This window comes from Emys orbicularis, chromosome 3, assembly GCF_028017835.1.
Source record: "Emys orbicularis isolate rEmyOrb1 chromosome 3, rEmyOrb1.hap1, whole genome shotgun sequence".
Lineage (NCBI taxonomy): Eukaryota > Metazoa > Chordata > Testudines > Emydidae > Emys > Emys orbicularis.
This window is the reverse complement of record NC_088685.1, coordinates 24156904-24179995: the sequence shown is the minus strand read 5'-3', so window position 1 is coordinate 24179995 and position 23092 is coordinate 24156904. Positions and strand designations below refer to the sequence as shown.

Genomic DNA, 23092 nt, shown 5'->3' with positions numbered 1-23092 from the left:
GCGATACTTGGCTATGGATGACCATTATCAAAAAACGATTGGTACACTGAAGTTTTGGATCTTTGAAAAACTTTACCATAGTGGTAAAATTAGGGCCAGAGCCATGCCTATTTTGACCCCGTAGGTGCACAATTCTCTGCACTGGGTTTAAAAAGATCTTGATTTTGAACTTACAGGTATGAATCTTTCCAGCAGCTGGCAAATTATGAATACGTCTGTTTCTCTTGACAGGGCATGTTGTTCATGAATGGGTGTGCATTCATCAATTACAATCTGAGCTTTGTTGTGACTTACGGCTAGACTGGGTTGTGGGGGAATAGGCCTGGCTGGCCTCCCTTGCACCGATCAAAACTAAAATCAATGCGTGGGTGACTTTTTCCACGACAGGGTGTAGGAAATAAATCAAAGATTTGTACATGAACTGGACATACACAAATGCTCATTTTGTCTTTGTCATGCTGAGGATTGTTGATTTGAAAATAAATGTATCTAAATTTCCTTGGAAGCTGCTGCTCCAGATGCTTCCCTCTACTAAGGAAATAGCGTCTTCTTGTAAAGCCTTGGCATTGACAGTGATCAACAGATTGCTATGCTGGCTTTGATCTGAGGATTGAGGTCTCACTGCAAACTCGGCTGCTAATTTCTCTGATGTTTTCCCAAACAGCTCCTCACCTGTAGGTTTGGATGCACAAAAATATCTGTTTAAGATGACAGCTATTCATGGATAATTGCTTGCTATTCATGAGTGTAGCACTGCTTCCAGGCTCGTCTTTTGAAAGCAGCACTGACCATGTAGTCACTACACTAAGTTAGGAGCCACTTGCTTGTCACCAAGTAGGTTTCTTTACTAAGCACAGGAAATGCTTTTGGTCTGAATGGCTGTGGCTTTGAAATTGATGTGACGTGTCCTCATTCTTATGGTCTGTGGAACCTTTCTGAAAGAAGTCCCCATCAGAAGGTGTAACTATGGTGGTGCTACTGCTATTCCAACTAATAGTGTCTCCTAAAACTTAGGAAATGTCTAAGTTTTTATGTAGTATTTTAGTTTAGTTTGGTTTAATAAGTCTTTATTTGACCTTACGTCTTTAGAGGTGTCCTCAGGAATGAGTTCTTTGCCAAACCACTGGCATCCTATCCTGGAAGAGTCTGGCTGAGGGGGGTGGGGGAGAGGGCAGGGGAAAGAGAGGAGAGGCAGGCGGGAAGGAAGCATGCACATGTGTATGCATAGGGTATTTACCTAGGCTGTTTACAGGTGAGAAGTAGCATACTTTCATGCTGGCCTGGGGACTACCCAATCAAGGACAAATACCTTGATTGTGGGAGTGGCCTGACAGATGTCACTGGGAGCCTGAAAGGATGCCTGCTTACTCCCCCAGCTGCCTAATACCCATGTTAATATTTTAGTAATTATCTAATACCATTCAGAACTTCATTTAGTAACTAAGCCCTGGTCTACACTACGGGGTTAGGTCGAATTAAGCCACGTTAAGTCCATTTTATAATGAATGTATCTACACAACCAACCCAGTTCCGTCGATCTAAAGGGCTCTTAAAATAGACTTCGGTACTCCTCCCCGCTGAGGGGAGTAGCGCTAAAATAGCTTTCTGGGTCAAATTTGGGGTAGTGCAGTCTCCCCGTTACTCTCACAGCTATTATGGAGCACAGAGCAAGCAGCAATAACAATGGGAAGATTAGGTTAGACCTGAGCGCAACCAGTCAGCAAACAGTGCCAGCAAGCTTTTAAATGTCCAAATGCACATTCTACCACCATTCTGCATTTGCTCAGCCCATAGTTGAACTGCTCCTTACTACTGTCCAGGCTGCCTGTGTATGGCTTCATGAGCCATGGGAGCAAAGGGTAGGCTGGGTCTCCAAGGATAACTATTGGCATTTCGACAACCCCCACAGTAATTTTCTCGTCTGGGAAGTAAGTCCCTTCTTGCAGCTGTTCAAACAGCCTGGAGTTCCTAAAGATGCGAGCATCATGCACCTTTCCTGGCCATCCCACGTTGATGTTGGTGAAACATCCCTTGTGATCCACCAATGCTTGCAGCACCATTGAGAAATACCCCTTGCGGTTTACGTACTGGTTGGCAAGGTGGTCCGGTGCCAAGATAGGGATATGCGTTCCGTCTATCGCCCCACCACAGTTAGGGAAACCCACTGCAGCAAAGCCATCCACTATGACCTGCACATTTCTCAGAGTCACTACCCTTGATAGCAGAACGTCAGTGATTGCATTGGCTACTTGAATCACAGCAGTCCCCACAGTAGATTTGCCCACTCCAAAATGATTCCCAACTGACTGCTAGCAGTCAGGCGTTGCAAGCTTCCACAGGGCTATCGCCACTCGCTTCTCAACTGTCAGGGCAGCTCTCATCTTGGTATTCCTGCGCTTCAGGGTGGGGGAAAGCAACTCACAGAGTTCCAGGAAAGTGGCCTTACGCATGCGAAAGTTTCCCAGCCACTGGGAATCATCCCATACCTGCAACACTATTCAGTCCCACCAGTCTGTGCTTGTTTGCCAGGCCCAGAATCGGCGTTCCACTGTATCAACCAGCCCCACTGCTGCCATGATGTCCCAATTGCCACATCCCGTGCTTTCAGGAATGTCTGTGTCCACGTCCTCCTCACAATTGTCCTCGTGTTACCGTTTCTTCTTGAAGCAGAGAGGCACTCACCAGAAGGCTCATTCAGACCGCAACAGCTGCCAGCAGCTCTGTCCTGGTCCTCAGCCCTGTCCCCCGTCCTCTGCTCTGTGGAAATGGGGTACATGGGTGGGGGGGACACACCCTGACCTCAGCACGCCCCCCTTCCCTCTCGGCTCTGCACAACAAGAAGGCGGGTCCCAGAAGCAACTGGCCAGGGGCTCCAAGGCAGAGGGCAGGAGCAATGCGTCTGCAGAGCAGCAGGGGGAGGGACACCTGAACATGTCGCCGGATGTGCGCGGCTCTGCTAATCAAGTGTGCCAAGTGCGCGGCACTTGATTGACTCTTGGGCTGCCGCACACCTTAGAGGGAACATTGCTTCCCAGTGTAGACCAGGCCCCAGAGAGGGAAACTTATGGGACTGATCAACGTAGAGGACATCTAGACAGTGGCCCAGCACAGACAGGAACGGTGAAGCCTTGTTTGTGCCCTAAGCGACGTCTGACAGTGGGGGAAGAATCCAGGTTCATGATGGTGCAGCTGCATGGGGAATGTAACCTTTATGTACCTCTGTTCTGGTCACAGACCGCTTGATGTGCAGCTTATGCTTTAAAATTAATTTTTTTTAAATTAAATTTAAATTAATGGAGATATCCCATCTCCTAGAACTGGAAGGGACCTTGAAAGGTCATCGAGTCCAGCCCCCTGCCTTCACTAGCAGGACCAAGTACTGATTTTGCCCCAGATCCCTAAGTGGCCCCCTCAAGGATTGAACTCACAACCCTGGGTTTAGCAGGCCAATGCTCAAACCACTGAGCTATCTCCCCCCCCATGGAGCCAGCCTATAGAGCGGGGAAGAGAGACCCCTTCCTGCCTGAGCCCCATGCCCTGGCAGAGTGAGGGTCTATTGTCTGAAAACCAGAAAGGTGCAATTCCCATTAAACTGGTGGTTGAGGCATGGCTTTACAGGAGTGACGGGCTGCATGCTGCAGTGTAGGTGAGGGTGGCGCTAGTTAGCCTTCTCCACAGCACTGTAAATGCAACTCTGTGACAAGAGCTCCAGCAAAGACTTCCTCAGCATGGAAAGGCAAAGGAGAATGGGTTTAAACCCTGATTTTTATCCCACCTAACAATGTGACTTGTTATATTAAGAAGGGATGATTTTTTGTTTTTTGGAACCCAAAGTCTCTGGAGTTTGCAAGGCTCACAACTGAGCAGGCTGTGAGGAGTTCTCTCTGCAGGAATTCACATGCTCCTGGTTGAACCTCCCACAGTGGAGAAATAGCTTCTGGCAGGGGTCGAGACCCTACATGCCTGTCCCTCTCAACGCCCACGTCCTGGGAGAGCACAAGTGTCAGCGGCTTGTGGCAGCAGGGCACAAGCTGCCCTTTGAGGCTCCTGAAAAGCTGCGTAAAGCACTTCTAACTTGGCTCAATGCTTGCAGGGCATCATCACTTGCTGTTATGAGGGGCAGAAGGAGCCTGACTGAGAGGTGCTCTATCGGAGAACACAAAGGTTAGAGACTCAGTGCTCCAGTGATTCCTCACCTCAGGAGATGGAGAGAGCAGCTAGAAGCTGAAATGAAGTCACCACTACACGAAAACAAACAAATTGAAGTTATGAAACAATCTGGCCAGGAGAAACTGAAAGGCCAACCTGTTCGGCAGCTGGAGTTAAAAATATTTGGTGGTCTGAGCTGAAAGGGGGCTTAGTTCTGCAGCCTCCAGCAATACTGGACTGCCTCCAAATTCCACAGGTGAGGGGCATCACCCCAATAATGATAAATGAGAGAGAAGCCATGCAGTAGCAGTGAACTTGCTACTTCCATCAACTGAGGGTAGATGATAGCACTTTCTAAAATTAAACTAAGAAAAAAAGGAAAAACCTCAAACATGTTTGTACTGACATGAGGGCAAGGAGAATGGTTAAGTTGTTCTGGCTCATGCAGTTGTACCAAAGTTCCAAAACTGTTCAACAGCAGTTTTGATCTTTTACTGCAATGCATTGTGCATTTTATCACGTAAAAATAATGAGAATGCACTAGGACGAACGTTTTCTCTAAATAAAAGCTATGACGCATACATTATTTCCCTGCGGAGAGTCTAAAGCTCTGGAGACTGAAAGAAGTTTAGAATGTGCAGCTTTGTTTTAATTCTCTTGCAAGCCTCATAGGTACCAAAAAATGCAGTAGATCTACACTGCTACCTTGATATAACGCGACCCGATATAACACAAATTCAAATATAACGCTGGAAAGCAGTGCTCCGGGGGGGCGGGGCTGCGCACTCCGGTGGATCAAAGCAAGTTCGATATAACGCAGTTTCACCTATAACGCGGTAAGATTTCTTGGCTCCCGAGGACAGCGTTATATCGAGGTAGAGGTGTATTTCAAACCCATCATCCTTTTCAGAGGTAATTAAGCAGTTTCCTTTTTTCTTCTATCATTTTACATTCTCCATTTCAGTGTTGTTAAGAGTTATGTGGTACAAGTATAAAATTTATTCTACAATAAATAATTCTTTTGGCATTAGCTGCAGTGACAATTCTGAGTTTTAAAGTGGTTAATAACAGAATTCCTTTGGAACTGCATATCTACGGGGCATTATCCATTTATAAGAGTTTTTAGATGTACTAAAAACTAAATACATTAACTGGAAAGACAAATATATTTAAAATTATATAACAGCTAAAAACAAGTTGAAAGAAAACCTCTAGTATTTGAAAAACTGTGTCAAGATTTTACCCAAACTAAACAAGCATAAAGTTGTACAGAGATGAACGCCAAATAGCCTATTACAAATAACAGGATTTTAATATATAGTTAACTTTATTTCTAATAAAACCAATATTTTAGCTCAAACTGATTTTTAATTTCCTTAATCCATCAATTATATACCTGGCATGCCTGTAGCAAGACCCTGACCAAAAGCCAAAGCTGGATTTGCGGCCGCAGCTGCTGCAAGTGACTCTGCCTGTTGCCCTTGCTGACCCTGATTGGGAGTAAGAGGGCGCTGACTTGCTCCAGCACGCAGAACCTACAAAAGACCAATATGATACTATTTTCTTAAAAGCTGAGTACAAAATCAGTTATACGCTATAAATGGTCTAGGACAGCTGGTTTATGTATTTAATGCTTTTTAGCTCTGAATTTAATATTCTGAATACCCCATCTTAATGATTTCAAGCACATAAACATGTAAAAGTGTAACAGGTATAGACTATTTTGCTGACAGTACTGTAGCACAAGAGACCTAGGTTCAAGGATTGCCTTGGGTCTTTTGCTAGCCAGCACAACAGACATCGAGTATATTTTAGAAATGGTAATGATTCTAGAGGAAAGTAAAATTGTAAAAAGTCCTCCTAAAAGTTAATCTATAAACACATCTGTGAATCCAGACAATTTATTAACTGAAAACCGATCCTTACCTGACAAGCACATAATATATTAAAAATAAATAAAATTCTTTACCCTCACATTCCGCCAATTGAAAATTTTTATTCCTGAACATTGCATAACTTGAAGGAACTTATCTTATGCTTTGAAAATTTACCAATTGTAGTTTGTACTTACCTAACCTATCCACCCCACCAACACTCAAAACATATTCTGGAGGTTGATAAGTGAACTAGATTTTGTTTCAGGTTTTTAACTCCTCTACCCAGTTATGACAAATACGCTTTATATCTTGTCACCTATTTGAGAAACAGTCCTTTTTCCACACTCAAATTTGGAAAGAAAAATGGAGTTTAGCTAGTCTTACACCTATGCATTCCTGCACGAATATCTGGCATGAAAATTATTTATAGGTTAAATCAGTTGTTCCCAAACTTTTTAGTTAGGCAACCCACCAACTGCATTTTGACTTTTTTGGGGACCCGCCATTTATTTGTTTATATATATATAATTTATTTACACACACACACACACACACACACACACACACACACACACACACACACACACCATGCTAGGAGCTGTCATACAGGGCTGTGGAGCACCATTTTAACTGGGGAGGCTCTCCTACCTTCCAGCCTTTCAACCCCCTAATCCCCCTCCTCTCCACTCCCCTCCCCTCCCCTCCCCCACCAGCCCAGTCCCCAAGCTCCCTGCTCGACTAATGCCTCCCCCCAGTCCCTTTGCTCTCACTCTTGAAGCCCTGCCCGTCCCTACAGCACCAGCCAGCCCCTCTCCCCCAAGCTGCTGACTGTCCACTTGCTGGCTCTGGCCACTTCCTCCACGCTGCTGCTGCTGCCTGGGACCTGTTCCCTGCACTGCTGCCCCAGATTAGTGGAAGAGAGTGTGTAGAGGTAGAGCACTTATGGCAGACATGCCAGGGTGGGGAAGGCAGTGTGAGGGGGCTTCAGGTGTCTGAAAATCACTGGTGACGCACCTAGACCCTTCCTGGGACCCACTATTTGGGAAACACAGAATTAGATATTCATTCAACAGGTGAGAAAAAATTCTGCAAGGAAGAGATGCTATTCAGCTATCAAGACAGCTCATCAGTGACAAGTAACGACTAGCAACTGCTTTAAAAGATCCAGTTATATAGGCTTCTAAGGTGAGGATGCGATTTTGGAATTTGAGAGAATGGAAATTCAATAAAAGAAATTCCTAGTAAATTATATATTGGTTAATGATGGCATTGAATGTTTTGTTGTTTTGAGGAAAAGATACTTTTTATTATCAGATATATATCCTACATAAGATTTATTTTTGTCTTTACGAAACATTTTTGTAATGGCTTCAAGCATTTCATCACAAATGCCCTTACACCATGAATGGGATTTTAAAAAAATATTATAAAAATGAATCTTATAAAAATGAAGCAATCTAGAGTTAAAGATTAATGGAATTAAAGTAGTAAAAATACCATTTCAATAAATAAAATGGTGAGATTAATTTCAGTGATATATTTTAGTTACTATAGTTTCTTCTTGATTTGTCAAAGAAAAAATAACCCATGGCAGGACACAATGTCATAGCACATTATCTTCCTGCTTTAGAGCAACGCACATGGAAAAACTACTGATTATTTTTTAAAACTAGAGAGGAAACCCCCCAACAATGTAGTATTTTTCAATAGGTGGAAAACTACTAGAGCTACTACAGCACCACTGCACCCTGCTGCAGCACTGTAAGAAAGAACTTCAAGAGGATGTGGCAGTCTTTATCCTCATTTTTTCTCTTGCTGTTGACTGTTTAAAATCATTTTAAACTTTATATGAATGTTTGTGAGATTATTCATGCAGCACTAGTTACAAAGGGCTTGTTGTCTACACTTCAAATACTACAGCAACACAGCTGCTATGCCACTGTACTGCTTCAGCGCAGATCCTACCTACGCTGACAGGAGCGTTTTTCCTGTCAGGGTAGTAATCCACCTCCCTTACAGGCAGTACCTTTGACCTAGCACTGTCTACACTGGGGTTAGGTTGGTTTAATTACGCCACTCAGGGTGTGGATTTTTCACACCCCTTAGACACATAGCTGGGTCGACCTAAATTTTTAGTGTAGATTAGGCCTGAGCATTACAACCCACCTTCAATTAAGTTATAGCAACCCAGACGAAAGAAGCAATTTTTAATATATTCTTTTTAATTAGGATTGCAACAGTAGTCAGATAAGAACAAAAATAAAGATTAATTATGCTGCAGGTAAAACTAAAAAGATTTTGATATAATTGGTAATATTAATGAATTTAAGAAATGAAAACTAGTCAAATACTAACCAAAACTTTTGGTGTACAGACTGTTGAAAAGCACAAGAGAAAGTCTGAAGAATAACATGCAATTTTTGTTTACAATTCCAGCTGAATTTTCTTTTAAAACTGACATTTTGAAGTGGAAAACCTTATACAAATTTTATTGTTTTTAAAAAATACAGTTCCTCTGCATGAAGATTGTACTCTACCTGTTGTTGTCCTTGTGCTTGTGATGCTGCCTGTTGATTTGCTGTGGTGTTTGCAGCTGTAGCTTGCTGCTGAAATAAATTGGCGGGATATACCCCCCATGGAACTCCATAATACTGAGGAGGGACCACTGCCGGACCTAACAAAACACATTCTTTTCAGTTTACTTTTGTTCATCAAAATTATTATTATTCATATTGCAGTAGCTCCTATAAACCTTGATTGGGATTTTCAGATAACAGAAGAACACAAAAAAGGCTGATATCCTTAGAAAAACAGCAACTACCGGGTATATGAAAAATATCAAATCACGGTTTCTGTTCTTTGAATGCAGCCGTTTGGTTAGAGAGTCAACCCTGAGTCTAAGTTTTAAGCATATAACTGATAACTCTCATAACAATTCAAAGTTGTTCAACTGCTTTACCAGAAGGTAGCTTACACCCAACTCTTGATGAGGGATAGCAGTAATTACTTTCTGGACACACTTTATATTCAAGTTACTTCTAAAAATAATTTATAAAAGGTTAAGAAATGATTAACAGATATTTTAATAAATGGTTAATCAATTGTTCTAGAATGAACTCAAACAGGTGAACTACCATGGCCATCTACAGCATCTATAACATGCTTTTAACATCTATTAATTGGTTATAAACCATTTATAATTGAAACCTTACTACAAAGCATCACCCTACTCTGCAGGAATGAGATTGAGAAAAATTACTAATTTTGAGGTCAAATTTGGTTGTTTCCTCTGGAAGGAATTTTTGATAAAGCTTGTGAAAGTTGGATGAATCACTTTGCAAATTGAAGCTACTACCACCAAAAATAAAGTGCCCATGTTCCTGGTCTATCGGTGTTGAACAGATCAAAAGGAAACATTCCATTTTATGAACTCCTCAGTCCCCAATTAGTTTGTTAAGTAGGAGTTCTGTTGTAAATGTAAATGAAGATCACTACAATCCAAACAGATACATGTATGTGGTCAAACAACTTCTGGGACTGGGACACAAGAGGATTCACACCCTAACAATAAATACCCTTCTAGTAGACTCTTGTAAAGTTAGAAACACTTACATAACATTCAGTAGTCGAAGCTTACATGTACAAGTATGCTCAGTCAGTTTTATCACACATTAACAAATCACGTCAGATTCCACAGGATAAACCCAGCCTATCCTGCCTAAACCAAAGAGCTTCCCACAGCAACTTTCTTGGCCTTTTTTCTTCAACACTCCTCATTCTCCACTTCCTCATTCTGTATCCCTTTTCTCTTCTGCAAATACAGCCATGCGATTTTCCTTTGACACTCACACATGCTAGATCACATCCTTCAAACTGGGCTGAGATACTGGTTTAGTTTTCTAAGCCCAACATTTCCAGTCTACTTGCGATATAAAAAAACCTAGCAGTGAAAGGTTCTAACCATCATTTCTAGTCACTTTGCTCATCAAATGCCCCAGTTCTCATGTATTGTGTGCATATTTTACATTCCTTTCCACCTCCATTACTGGGAGACAACAAACTTAAAATCTAAATCACTTTCCAAAATGCCAGAAGCAGTTCCAAATACTACATTTGCCTTGTGTACTCTGCAATATTTGTGGTTTTATATCATACCTTCCTATTTAAAAGGTATTTTTTCCACTTCCTGTTGCTGTGTGAAAGACCCATGCAAACAGGGAACACACTGTCTACTGCATAAGGTACTAGATAGAGACTCAAAAAACATGATTTTCTAATCTCAGTTCCATCAATGACCTGTTGAGTCATCTTGGAAATACACTTAACAGCTCTAGGATCTCAGTTTTTCCATTTAAAAAAAAGGAATAACAATACTTAATCTTTTTCTATCATTTTCAGATAAAATATTAATAAAAAAACTTCTAGACAGAGCAATCTTTGATATTATTTGCAACAATTGAGAGTACAAAATATTCAGAAAGAAGGGCAGCTTATTAAGTGGATTATGCCCTCTTAATTATTCATAGAAAAAATCTTCAGAACTACAAATACTGATTTATCTACAAATCCAATCATTTTCTCAAAGAAAATCAGTAAGTTATAATAAAAATTGAGAAAAAAATGTGTTACCTGCTAGTGTTGCTGCTGCAGCTAACCCTGCTGCAGTGTATGGGTCAGTACCTGGAGGAGCAGCACTGATAATGTACGGGTTTGGCACAAAAGCAGCTGGAGCCAAGCCTGCTGAGAATACCCCTGCTATATTAACAAACAAAGATTTAATTGTAGCAAATAGATCCAACAGACATTACTGCACATTTAATCAATGTGATCACAAGTTATACCTGTATTAAAACAAGTACTGCGTGTACTCTTCTTGATGTTTTGAAGTGAATACAAAGTAGCAGAGAAATCATTACTTTCATTTTTTCTAACCACAAAATCTCCGCCCTAACCCCATTCAGTTATGTCACATGACGGCAGACCACTAAATATTGACAAATTTTATAAGTGCTTATATGCAAATACAAGAAGTCTAAATACTAAGATGGTGAACTTGAGTGCCTGCTATTAAATGAGGCTATTGATATAATAAGCATCAGAGAAATCTGGTGGAACAATGATAATTAAGGCTACGTTTTAGTCACTGGTATATTTAGTAAAAGTCGTGGACAGGTCATGAGCAGTAAACAAAAATTCACGGCCCATGACCTGTCCATGACTTGTATTATATAGCCGACTAAATGTTGGGTGGAGAGGGAGCGCAGGGGTGCCCCAATTAGGCAGGCCAAAAAAGATTTTGAAGTGCAACTAGCAAAAGGAAAAAAAATGTTGCTGTTAGTTTTTGTAAGTACATCAGAAGCTGGAAGCCTGCCAAACAATCAGTGGGGCCACTGATGATGGAAATGCTAAAGGAGCACTCAAAGAAGACAAGACCATTGCAGAGAAGCTAAATGAATTCTTTGCATCGGTCTTCACTGCAGAAGATGAGAGAGAGATTCCCACATGCGAGCTATTCTTTTTAGGCGATAAATCTGAGGAACTGTCCCAGAATGAGGTATGCAATATACACGTGACTGTGTCAGTCCCAAAACATTAGAGAGACAAAGGCGGGTGAGGTAATATCTTTTATTGGGCCAACTTCTGCTGGTGAGAGAGAAGCTTTCCAGCCACACAGAGCTCTTCTTCAGGTCTGCTTTCAAAAGACGAGTCTGGGAGCTTAAATTTATTACTCTGCTAGACACCATGATTTTTGAATAACGAATTTAAGCTCCCTGACTCGTCTTTTGAAAGCAGACCTGAAGAAGCGCACTGTGCGGCTAGAAAGCTCGTCTCTCTCACCAACAGAACTTGGCCCAATTAAGAGATTTTACCTCACCCACCTTGTCTCCCAGACTGAGGTGTTAATAGAAGAGATTTTGGAACAAACTGATTAATTTATCAGTAATAAGTCACCAGGACCAGATGATATTCATCCAACAGTTTCAAAGGAACTCAGACATGAAACTGCAGAACTACTAACTGTGGTATCTAACCTATCATTTAAATCAACCTCTGTATCAGATGACTGGAGGATAGCTAATATGATCCTGATTTTTTAAAATGTCTCCAGAGGCGATCCTGGCATTACAGGATGGTAAGCCTAACTTCAGTACCAGGCAAATTGGCTGAAACTATAGTAAAGAACAGAATTATCAGATACATAGATGAACACATTTTGTTGAGAAAGGCTTTTGTAAAGGGAAATCATGCCTCACCAATCTATTAGAATTCTTTGAAGGAGTCAACAAACATATGGACAATGTTGACCCAGTCCCTTACTAAAGGCTCTTAAACACAGTAAGCAGTCATGGGATAAGAGGGAAGGTCCTCTCATGGATCAGTAACTGGTTAAAATATAGGAAACAAAGTGTAGGAATAAATGGTTAGTTTTCACAGTGGAGAAAGGTAAATAGCGGGGTCCCAAAAGGATCTGTATTAGGACCAGTTCTGTTCAACATATTCATAAATGATCTGGAAAAAGGGGAGAAAAGTGAGATGGCAAAGTTTGCAGACAATTCAGTATTACTCAAGATAGTTAAGTCCAAAGGTGACTGCAAAGAGTTACAAAGATCTCACAAAAGCGGGTGAGTGGGCAAGAAAATAGTACATGAAATTCAATGTTGATAAAAGCACAGTAATGCACATTGGAAGACATAATCCCAGCTGTACGTACAAAATGATGGGCTCTAAGTTAGCTGCTACCACTCAAGAAACATCTTGGAGACATGGTGTACTCATCTGCTCATTTTGCAATGGTAGTCAAAAAACAGAATATTAGGAATCATTAGGAAAAGGATAGATAATAAGACAGTGGTATTATGGTATTTTCTATATAAATCTATGGTATGCCCACATCTTGAATACTGCATGCAGTTCTGGTTGTCCAATCTCAAAAAAGATATATTAGGATTTAGGGCTGTCAATTAATCGCAGTTAACTCACGCAATTAACTCAAAAAAATTAATCGTGATTAATCGCACTTAATAGAATACCAATTGACATTTATTAGATACTTTTGGATGTTTTTCTACATTTTCAATTGATTTAAATTACAACACAGAATACAAAGTGCACAGTGCTCACTTTAGATTATTTTTTATTACAAATATATGTACTGTAAAAATGATAAACAAAAGAAATAATATTTTTCAATTCACCTCATACAAGTACTGAAGTGCAATCTCTTTACCCAGAAAGTGTAACTTACAAATGCAGATTTTTTTTTTTTAGTTACATAACTGCCCTCAAAAACAAAACAGTGTAAAACTTTAGAGACTACAAGTCCACTCAGTCCTACTTGTTATTCTGCCAATCGCTAAGACAAACAAGTTTGTTTACATTTATGCGAGCTACTGCTGCCTGCTCCTTATTTACACTGTCACCTGAAAGTGAGAACAGGCGTTCGCATAGCACTGTTGTAGCCAGCATTGCAAGGTATTTACGTGCCAGATACACTAAACATTCATATGCCCCTTCATACTTCGGCCACCATTCTAGAGGACATACTTCCATGCTGTCGATGCTCGTTAAAAAAAATAATGCATCAATTAAATTTGTGACTGCACTCCTGGGGGGGGGGGGGGGAGAATTGTATGTCCCCTGCTCTGTTTTACCCGCATTCTGCATATATTTCATGTTATTATAATTCATGAAATTCATTATAATGCATAAAATTTAATGTGGATAAATGTAAAGTAATGCACATTGGAAAAAATAACCCCAACTATACATACAACATGATGGGGGCTAATTTAGCTACAACTAATCAGGAAAAAATTCTTGGACTCATCGTGATAGTTCTCTGAAGACGTTCATGCAGTGTACAGCGGCGGTCAAAAGAGCAAACAGGATTTTAGGAACCATTAAAAAGGGGACAAAGAATGAGACAAAGAATATCTTATTGTCCTTATATAAATCCATGGTACGCCCACATCTTGAATACTGCGCACAGATGTGGTCTCCTCATCTCAAAAAAGATATACTGGCATTAGAAAAGGTTCAGAGAAGGGCAACTAAAATGATTAGGGGTTTGGAACAGGTCCCATATGAGGAGAGATTAAAGAAGCTAGGACTTTTCAGCTTGGAAAAGAGGACACTAAGGGGGGATATGATAGAGGTATATAAAATCATGAGTGATGTGGAGAAAGTAAATAAGGAAAAGTTATTTACTTGTTCCCATAAGAACTAGGGGCCACCAAATGAAATTAATAGGCAGCAGGTTTAAAACAAAAAGGAAGTTCTTCACACAGCGCACCGTCAACTTATGGAACTCCTGGCCTGAGGAGGTTGTGAAGGCTAGGAGTATAACAGGGTTTAAAAGAGAACTGGATAAATTCATGGAGGTTAAGTCCATTCATGGCTATTAGCCAGGATGGGTAAGGAATGGTGTCCCTAGCCTCTATTGTCAGAGGGTGGAGATGGATGGCAGGAGAGAGATCACTTGATCATTACCTGTCAGGTTCACTTCCTCTGGGGCACCTGACATTGGCCACTGTCGGTAGACAGGATACTGGGCTAGATGGACCTTTGGTCTGACCCAGTATGGCCATTCTTATGTTCTTATGTTATAGCAGTCTCGGATGATGATGATGACCCAGCACATTTTAAGGTGTATTAGGTGAATTGAAAAATATTTTTGTTTTTTACAGTGCAAATATTTGTATCAAAAATAAATATAAAGTGAGCACTGTACACTTTGTATTCTGTGTTGTAACTGAAATTAATATATTTGAAAATGTAGTAAACATCCAAAAATATTTAAAATAAATGGTATTCTATTATTGTTTAACAGCGTGATTGATCACAATTAATTATTTTAATTGCTTGACAGCCCTATTAGAAAACATACAGAGAGGGCAACAAAAATGATCAGGGGTATAGAACAGATTCCCTACGAGAAGAGATTAAGACTGGGACTATTCAGCTTGGAAAAGAGACAACGAAGGGGAGATATGACAGAGGTCTATAAAATCATGAATGGTATGGAGAAAGTGAATAGGGAAGTGTTATTTACCCCTTCACATAACACAAGAACCAGGGGTCACCCAATGATTAATGGGCAGCAGGTTTAAAACAAACATAAGGAAGTACTTCTTCACACAATGCACAGTTGACTTTTGGAAGTCATTACCAGTGGATGTTGTGAAGGCCAAAAGTATAACTGGGTTAAAAAAACAAGTAAGTTAATGTAGACTAGGTCTATCGATGGGTATTAGCCCCGGAGGTGAGGGATGCAACCCCATGCTCCAGCGGTCCCTAAACTTCTAACTGCCAGAAGCTAGGGTTGGATAACGGGGATCGATCACTCGATAACTGATCTGTTCTGTTCATTCCCTCTGAAGCACCTGAGCTAGGCAATATCTGAAGACAGTATATTAGGCTAGATGGACCATTGGTCTGACGCAGTATGGCCGTTCTTAATACCACTCTAACTGCCTGACAGCCTCACGTTGCTGGTCTGCCTTTCACAACTGCCAACTCAATTTTACTCACCTATGCACTGTCAACATTTATGTAGCACTAATCTTTCTAGCATCTAAGCTCCATGCATGACTGGGGCTCCTAGGTGCTGTGATAATACAAATAGCTATACTGAGAGAAAAGAGACTGGAAGACTTGCAGCTGAAGATGCTCAGGGTCCTGCACTAATTAACAGATTAGAGGAGAGCCCCTCAACTGGAATTACAGCCTGGGTGAACCACCACAGCATGGATGGACATGGACAGGTCTCAGCTGGGCCTGCACTTCCCATTTGTTTCCCCCTGTTCCCCAACAGTTCCACTCACTCATGTCCACTGCATATAGATGCCCAGACCCCAGGAGCAAGGTGGCGAAGGAGGATGAAAGTGAGGTGAGTCCAGGAGTTGGAGTCCACTGCTCCTTCACCAAAGTATCTCAACTTGAGGGGCTCCCTTGTTGGGTTGTCTCAGCTCACTGAAGCAGTAGCCCTTGAGGAGCCCATTTGTGTCCTGATGCCTCCACAAAGATAACTCAGCTTTCCTGTAGTTACTGCTGCTGCTACCTTGACTCCTGAGAACATTCAGGCAGTAGCATCAAGGGAGTAGAACGTATTCTTGCTAAGATATCAATGCACCAAGGGCTCTCCAAGGCACTGCTGTTTCATTGAACCAGGGGATGCTTAGCACAGAGCTCCTCACAAAACAGGACTCAGTGAATAACTTCTGCTAAGCTGTAAAAATTAAAAAAACAAGCTTATCTTTTCCTTAAGACTTTACTGAAGTGTTGGTGTGTAAAGTTTGGACTTTGCAGCAACTCAGATAAGAGTCAAAAAACCTCAGGATTCATAAGAAATATGTAGACTAAATTCAAACACTGAAGTCAAACAAAGGGATTTTAGCCCTGCTTTAAATACAAAATTCAACACTACTTTAACTAGTCAATTGCTAGGGCACCTCTAGGATAAGCAGCTATTTATGAAGGAATTAAGTTAATCAACACAATAAAAGCTATTTTGCACTTCTATAGTGCCTTTTACTGGAGGATCTAAATGGGCTATTACAAATATTAATTTAACCTCAACACCTCTGGGAGGTATATTAAGTATTATCCCATTTTACAAATGAATGAGTTGCTTCACTTACACTTACCATATATACGTGTTCATAAGCCGAATATTGTTGGTAAAAGAGTGACGCATCAAAGAGTGGGGGCAGGCTTATAAATGGGTCTACACGAAAATTTGATTATTTTAAACTCTATGGAATCATTGAATTGAATATCTAATACATTGTCATTTTGTTTACCTGGAGTGTCTGCAGGCACGCAGCCCCTCAGCTCCCTGTGCCTGTAGTTCGCCGTTTCCAGCCAATGGGAGCTGAGGGAAGTGGCCCTTCCCGCAGCTCCCATTGGCTGGGAACGGCGAACCGCGGCCACAGGGAGCTGAGGGGCTCCGTGCCTGCAGACACTCCAGGTAAACAAAACATCCCAACGCGTCAGCTGCTTACCCTAACGGCCGGGAGCCAAAGTTTGCCAACCCCTGAAATATAGGGTCGGCTTATGAAAGGGTCATACAGTTTTTGCTATTTTTACCTAACCATCTTGGGGGGGGGGGGGGGGGTGTCAGCTTATAAACGAACAGTCTGATGAACAAGTATTTTAATGCCATAAAGTACCATATATAAGTGTATTTCCCATTTTTAGTCTCATCCATAAGCAAAACTAATTTTCAATCATTTGAACACAACTGTAGTGACAAATATTTAGGTGGAGGAAACAAAAAACTGAAAATGCAATTTGAAAAACTGTTCTATAGAGTAGGAACAATCTGATACAGCATCTCTTCAAAATGATCACTAATATTTCTCTTTCCAGTCCATATACTATCTACTATTTATTAACTAGTCAGAACACCATAAACCAGCAAACTTGAATTAGCTTTGACATTTAGTAAACAGAGCAGTGTAGCAAAACAATATATTGTCAGCGTTGTGTCACTGACCTCTAAAGTATTTATGCATTATAAAAATCTCACCTATGTGTGGCTGCTGAGCTGCAGCCAATGCGTACTGTTGCTGCTGAGCGGCTGTTAACTGCTGGACCGTTAGCGCATTAGTCCTCTGGAAAAGCTATGAAATAGCAAACACTTACGTTTTCAATTTGAAGATATGAGATATGCTTCAAGTTTAGAATTTACATATAAAATACTATAGACCAAGACTCTTCTGAAATAGGTTGGAAAATTGTGCACAACATATATTACATGGAAATTTAAGTACATTTATTTGTTCTCATCCTACACTCTCTCGAGTATAGGAGTTTAATGAGATGAAATACATCAAGAATGTTATGCTTAAATCGTTAATTATCAAGAACAAATAAACTAATTGCAACATCTTCAAACCACAGAATATTTTAACCGCATTCCCATCAGTTCTATAAGAACAGCACTAACCTGCTGCTGAGAACTGTAGTCAAAAAGTCCTACAGTAGCTCCTGAGGAGTCCATTTGTACCTGATTGCCAGGATAGTCAAACTGTAAAGAATCAAGACCAACTTGTTCCATGGCATCCAGATTCTGAGTTTCTGGGTTTGAAAAGTCTTCTACCAGAGGTTTGTGGGTTGCAGGATTGGGAAGTGGGCCTAATCCTTCTGTGGAGTTAGGGTTAGAACCCAGGCGCTCAGCTACTTCTGTTGGGGAGGCTTGTCGGCTTCCAGGAGTACGACTGCATAGAGGAAATTAAAAGATAGCCTCTTACAGCCGTGATAAATAAATCAATAATGGACAAAGCATATTACAATCTGCTGAAGGAGAATCTTTAAACATGAAAAAGTTTACAAATATAACTAAGAGAAAGAAGATTTACTGTAAGCAGTTTAACAGGCATATAATGGTGACCTAGCAAAAAGCACACCTTTAGCTTTATCCGTTTACTTGTGTTATAAAGCCTACTGAAAAATACTTCCAGACTCTTATGAATGAAATGACGTGAACTGCCGATCACCTGTAAGGGCTTGTCTAGATGGCGAGTCAGTGCCCAGCAAGCTGGGGTGTAAATCTACAGCATGTTGGCATGTAGCGTACTACCTGGCCATGTGGACCATGTTACTGTACACTAAAAGCACCCTAGTGTGCTGTCAAAGGTTGGTAAGGTATCACACTCCACTTCCCAAATGGGAAGTGTTATGTCAGTCCTACTTCTCTCATCTCTGAAGCACTCAAAGATTTAAATCTTTCTCACTGAAATGAAGGCATGGGTGCCTCCAGCAAATCTGCAGACATAACTCTGAACTTTCCAGTATCAAAAATCAGAAGTCAGTCTTTTGTTGGGGGAAAGAAAACACCATAAACCTGTCAACTTTTAACAAATTGATTCATTCCAGAGCACATATAGCCACTCTAGTGCTTTGATGGTGACAAAAAGCAACACTATGGCAGGGAACTTTTGTCAGCTAGTAACCCAGCCTGGCTCCAAACCTAGATTAAGCATTAAAAACCATTTAGTACTGCCTTTTCTTTGCCTGAGGCACAAGCTAGGAACCAAAGAAACTAAAGTTTCATGCATTGGTTATTTCAATATCCATTTCACTTATAAATAAGAACTATATAGGAAGAAAACCCATACCACAAGTTAATTCAAAATACTATTTTAATATAAATGTCAAGAGATACAGGACAAATAGGACAAACATTTTAAAAAATATTTTTAGTTAGGTTTGCTCCTTACAGTGGTGCTGTTGTGTTGCTATAGTTAAAGTTGTGTCAATAGTTCAATTATAAACCTCTATTTGCAGGGATTCATAACTCTGCTTCAAATTGGCCACTTACTTAGACAGCCGTCTCTATTATTTCTTGAGAGGTTTACTGGGTTTGGATGCTTTTCTGCACTTATGCAAATAAAAAAAAAACATTTCTAAAAAAAAAGAATTTGGAAACCATTTTGTTTTTAATATTGTCATTGCTTTTGATATTTAAAGAAAAATAGATTAAAATTAATCTACTCTGCATGTGCAGTAGACAATTTATTAAAATGAATGAAAAATGTTTTATTTTTGATACTGTAGCATGCATTCCAAAGGAGTGACTGTAGCTTTTCAGATACACAATATGTTGAGGATTTCTCTTTTGGCATAATTAACATGTTTGTTTGTTATTTTGTTTGTTTTTAATATGGGCAATCATGTATTTATCCAAAAGACCAGAAATGGGTCTGGAGGATTCATTCTTATCCGTAGGGTAAATATGCATTTCCTTACCTTCCAAAATGTAAAAAATAAAAGTAAAATCAAATAAATATTTAAATATATAGGTTCAATTTTAGACCAAGAAAAGTAAGAATATTAAGAATTAAAGATTATGATCTTTAACTCATGTTTTGTACCTCCCCATTCTCCCATCCATATTAAGATGGACTTATAAGCAGCAGTCTGAACAGTAGTTTTCTGTTTGTCAATGATAATGTCAATTATCAAGGATTCATTAGATAGGTATTTAGATACCAAGGTGATTAATCTGGTAATTGTAAAGTACCAAAGGTTTAATTAAAGATTAGATAAAATAGGGTGGCTGCTTGTGATGGCTGATTGGGCTGTTATGAGTGGGATCAACATTCAAACTCCCAAACTTGGACCCTCTCCTTTTAAAACAAACAAAAAACAGAATAAATGTCACTCTCATTAGCATTCAGAATGGTGCCGACTGGCTGAGAAGGGAGCTGAATCATATCATGTTGGTCAAATTGTGTGTGGAAACTGAATTGGGGTTCCAACAGGTTATGCAGAGGGAGGATGCACTGCTTTATAGCAAAATTAGAGGTTACATTAAAATTCTGCAGGATTAACTCCATAACACATGAGCCAGATGTGAAAGTTATGAAGTTTAAGAAGGAAAAAAGTTACAGAAAGTAATTTAGTTCATGATTTATTAAATAGGATAAAATCTTAAAGCCCCCTTTAACATGTGTTACACACTGCCTTTTGCGGGTAGTAATTTATTTTGAAGAAGAAGTACTAGGTTTATTTATTTAAGATGAACTTTTCTCTCTCATGAAAAATGACACATGGGCTAATGAAATTGTAAGTAACGTGGCACAGCAGGAGGGGGAGGATGTGAGATAAAAGAATCAATCTACAGCTGAATAAATGTTTGAATTTGACACATAAACAAGAACTGCAAGTATCCCTAAAGAGATATGTTTGTCTTCTTGAGAAACAGTTAAAAGCTTACTTAAAATCTTTGCAATCGGCATCCATTCCATTTGGCAAACCTCTGCCATTTATTTTAGTAACATCCTCATCATCTCCTTGTTTAAGATCTCTGTTTTTGTCCTCCTCAAATGGAGAAGCCTTTCCTTTCTGATCTCCTTTCTCAGGTCCATCTGTTTCAGCATCTCTAGTGCCCTGAGGAAAAAGAATCTGTTTGATTCTGAATATTTAACAGAACACAAAAGGAGCACCATAAGATGACCTAATTCTACACTATAGTGCATGTAAAAAATACAAACATTTTGATCTAAATGAAATTGCATTTGGTAGGTAACTTGTTTATGAAGTTTCAACCACATGCAATTAGTAATTGCTAAAACATAAAAGGGCATTGTCAGGATTTATAATGGAAAAGTTAACTCAACCTTAACTATAGCGGTGCTGGGAAAGCAGTAACACCACAAATTAGATCACTATATACGGTTTTTTAAAATAAATAAATAAATAAATAAATAAATAAATAAATAAATAAATAAAAATCAAAGAAGTGTTTTTAAGAACACAAATAATATGATGCTCTAGCCCAAAGGCCATTTTGTATTTTGCTTTATAGTTATTAAGAGCTTTTACAGCTCACCAGTGATTTGTACAGTACCTATTTTTCTGACTGGATTTGAAGGTGATTGGTAAATAAATGCAATAATTTTCCTGAGATACTTATTCAAGGCCAACAACTCCCCAAATGCTTCTCCCTAACCCCTTCATGTTAGGACCTTCCAACTAAGGAAAAGTAGTGGGTAAGAACTACACATTCCTCAATTGAAGAGAAGGAGGGAAGGATAGAAGAGAAATGGAAAAATGCAGTAAAAAAACATAACTATGTACAAGAATTCATAGCACTGCTGTAAGTAACTATGCAAGCTTAAAGCATTAGATTACTTACAAAAGCTCCTTTCCTAAACCGGGAATCCAATTTATCTGCTGGAGAGGAACTTAACACATATTCTACCATGCTCACTCCAAGGCCACCACTTTCTGATCGAGGAGACAATACAGCATTTACTTCACTGTTTCCATGAAAACCCTGTCCAGGCTTTCTCTGTACCATAATAGGCTGGGACATAGAATGGTCTGTTTAAAAAAAATAAATAAAAAATTACTAATTTGTCCTTTACAGTATAACTTGCAAAGCTGATAACATTTCATAAAGGGGAACATATTAAGCAAGACCAGAACATGACAATTAAATACAAAACCAGTTTTATTTTTAAAAGTTATAACTGAATAGATTTATTTTAAAAAAAATCTTGTATCCCAGTTTTGAGATGTTAAGTGTTACTGGCATACCACTATCATTTGTTCAGTATAGATTTCTCAGAATTAACATGAGGGAAAACAATTTAAAATTTAATTCATATCTAGGGTTTTATAAAACTATTACTTTCAGATAACAATTAACAGGAATGATCTTTAAATGTGTATTGCAATCACTTACGAGGAGTTCCCCATGCAGTCTCTCTCCACTCATCACCAAGGAATATCCCTTTTTGTCCATCTTTTGCTGAATCATCAGGTTCCCAAAACTTTTTGGCAGGTAACAGCTATTTAAGAGGGGAAGTTACTTCATTTAAAATAGCCAAAAATTAACCAATAGTTCTTATAAATAGCCAAAAATATTAACTAAGGGGGATATGCTCCATCAATGAAACAAAAAAATTCTAGATATTTAATTTAGACATTCTATAGATGTTAAATGTACAAAAGGAAACAAATTACATTTAAACAACATTTAAAGAGTGAAAAATAGTGTCTAATTCCTCATGAAAGGAGCCCAACTGACAACTTAAGACTCAGGTACTAGTTACCCAGAACACACACAGAATGAACAGTAACTATGGAAGCTTTCCCATGCAAATGTGCTGATGTTCTTCAACCCTCACCTAGTACGTTGCATCTCTAAAGGTGAGAAAACACTCCAGTTTCCATCATGATTCAAAATCTTGGCCTTTCAGCCTAGACAACTAACAAGAATACCAAATCCAGAGGTAGTTTTCATGATGTGGTTGTGTTAACTTGGAAATGGACCAAGTCCACAAACTTCAGATAACTACTATCCGCATGACGGCAGTTCAGCTACCTCTACCTTACTACAAATCCTGCCATGTTTGACCCAGTGACCTACAGATTAAAGGTTCCAAATCTCAGTCATTCCCCTCAGCGATAGGGTTTGCTCAAGTTACTACTTCTAAGGCAGAAAAAACCAAGCCATTTCAGAAAGCAGGCACTGCATTTAACTTCATCAAAAACATTCCTATGTCACCAGTCTTTTTACATCATCATTTTTTCTATCTTGCTTTATAACTATA

General features: G+C 39.6%; 1 protein-coding gene across 3 annotated transcripts in view; it reads right to left on the bottom strand.

Annotated features, from left to right (window-relative positions):
* PUM2 (pumilio RNA binding family member 2) overlaps positions 1–23092 on the bottom strand; it is a 108402-nt gene that overhangs the window by 41624 nt on the left and 43686 nt on the right. For all 3 annotated transcript variants that reach the window (XM_065402160.1, XM_065402162.1, XM_065402161.1), the window contains exons 3-10: positions 22222–22327; positions 21670–21857; positions 20749–20921; positions 17977–18247; positions 17557–17650; positions 10656–10781; positions 8564–8700; positions 5546–5684 (exon numbers count right to left, since the gene is read on the bottom strand). In XM_065402160.1, the coding sequence (XP_065258232.1) occupies positions 5546–5684; positions 8564–8700; positions 10656–10781; positions 17557–17650; positions 17977–18247; positions 20749–20921; positions 21670–21857; positions 22222–22327 (1234 nt within the window). The remainder of the gene's footprint in view (positions 1–5545; positions 5685–8563; positions 8701–10655; positions 10782–17556; positions 17651–17976; positions 18248–20748; positions 20922–21669; positions 21858–22221; positions 22328–23092) is intronic.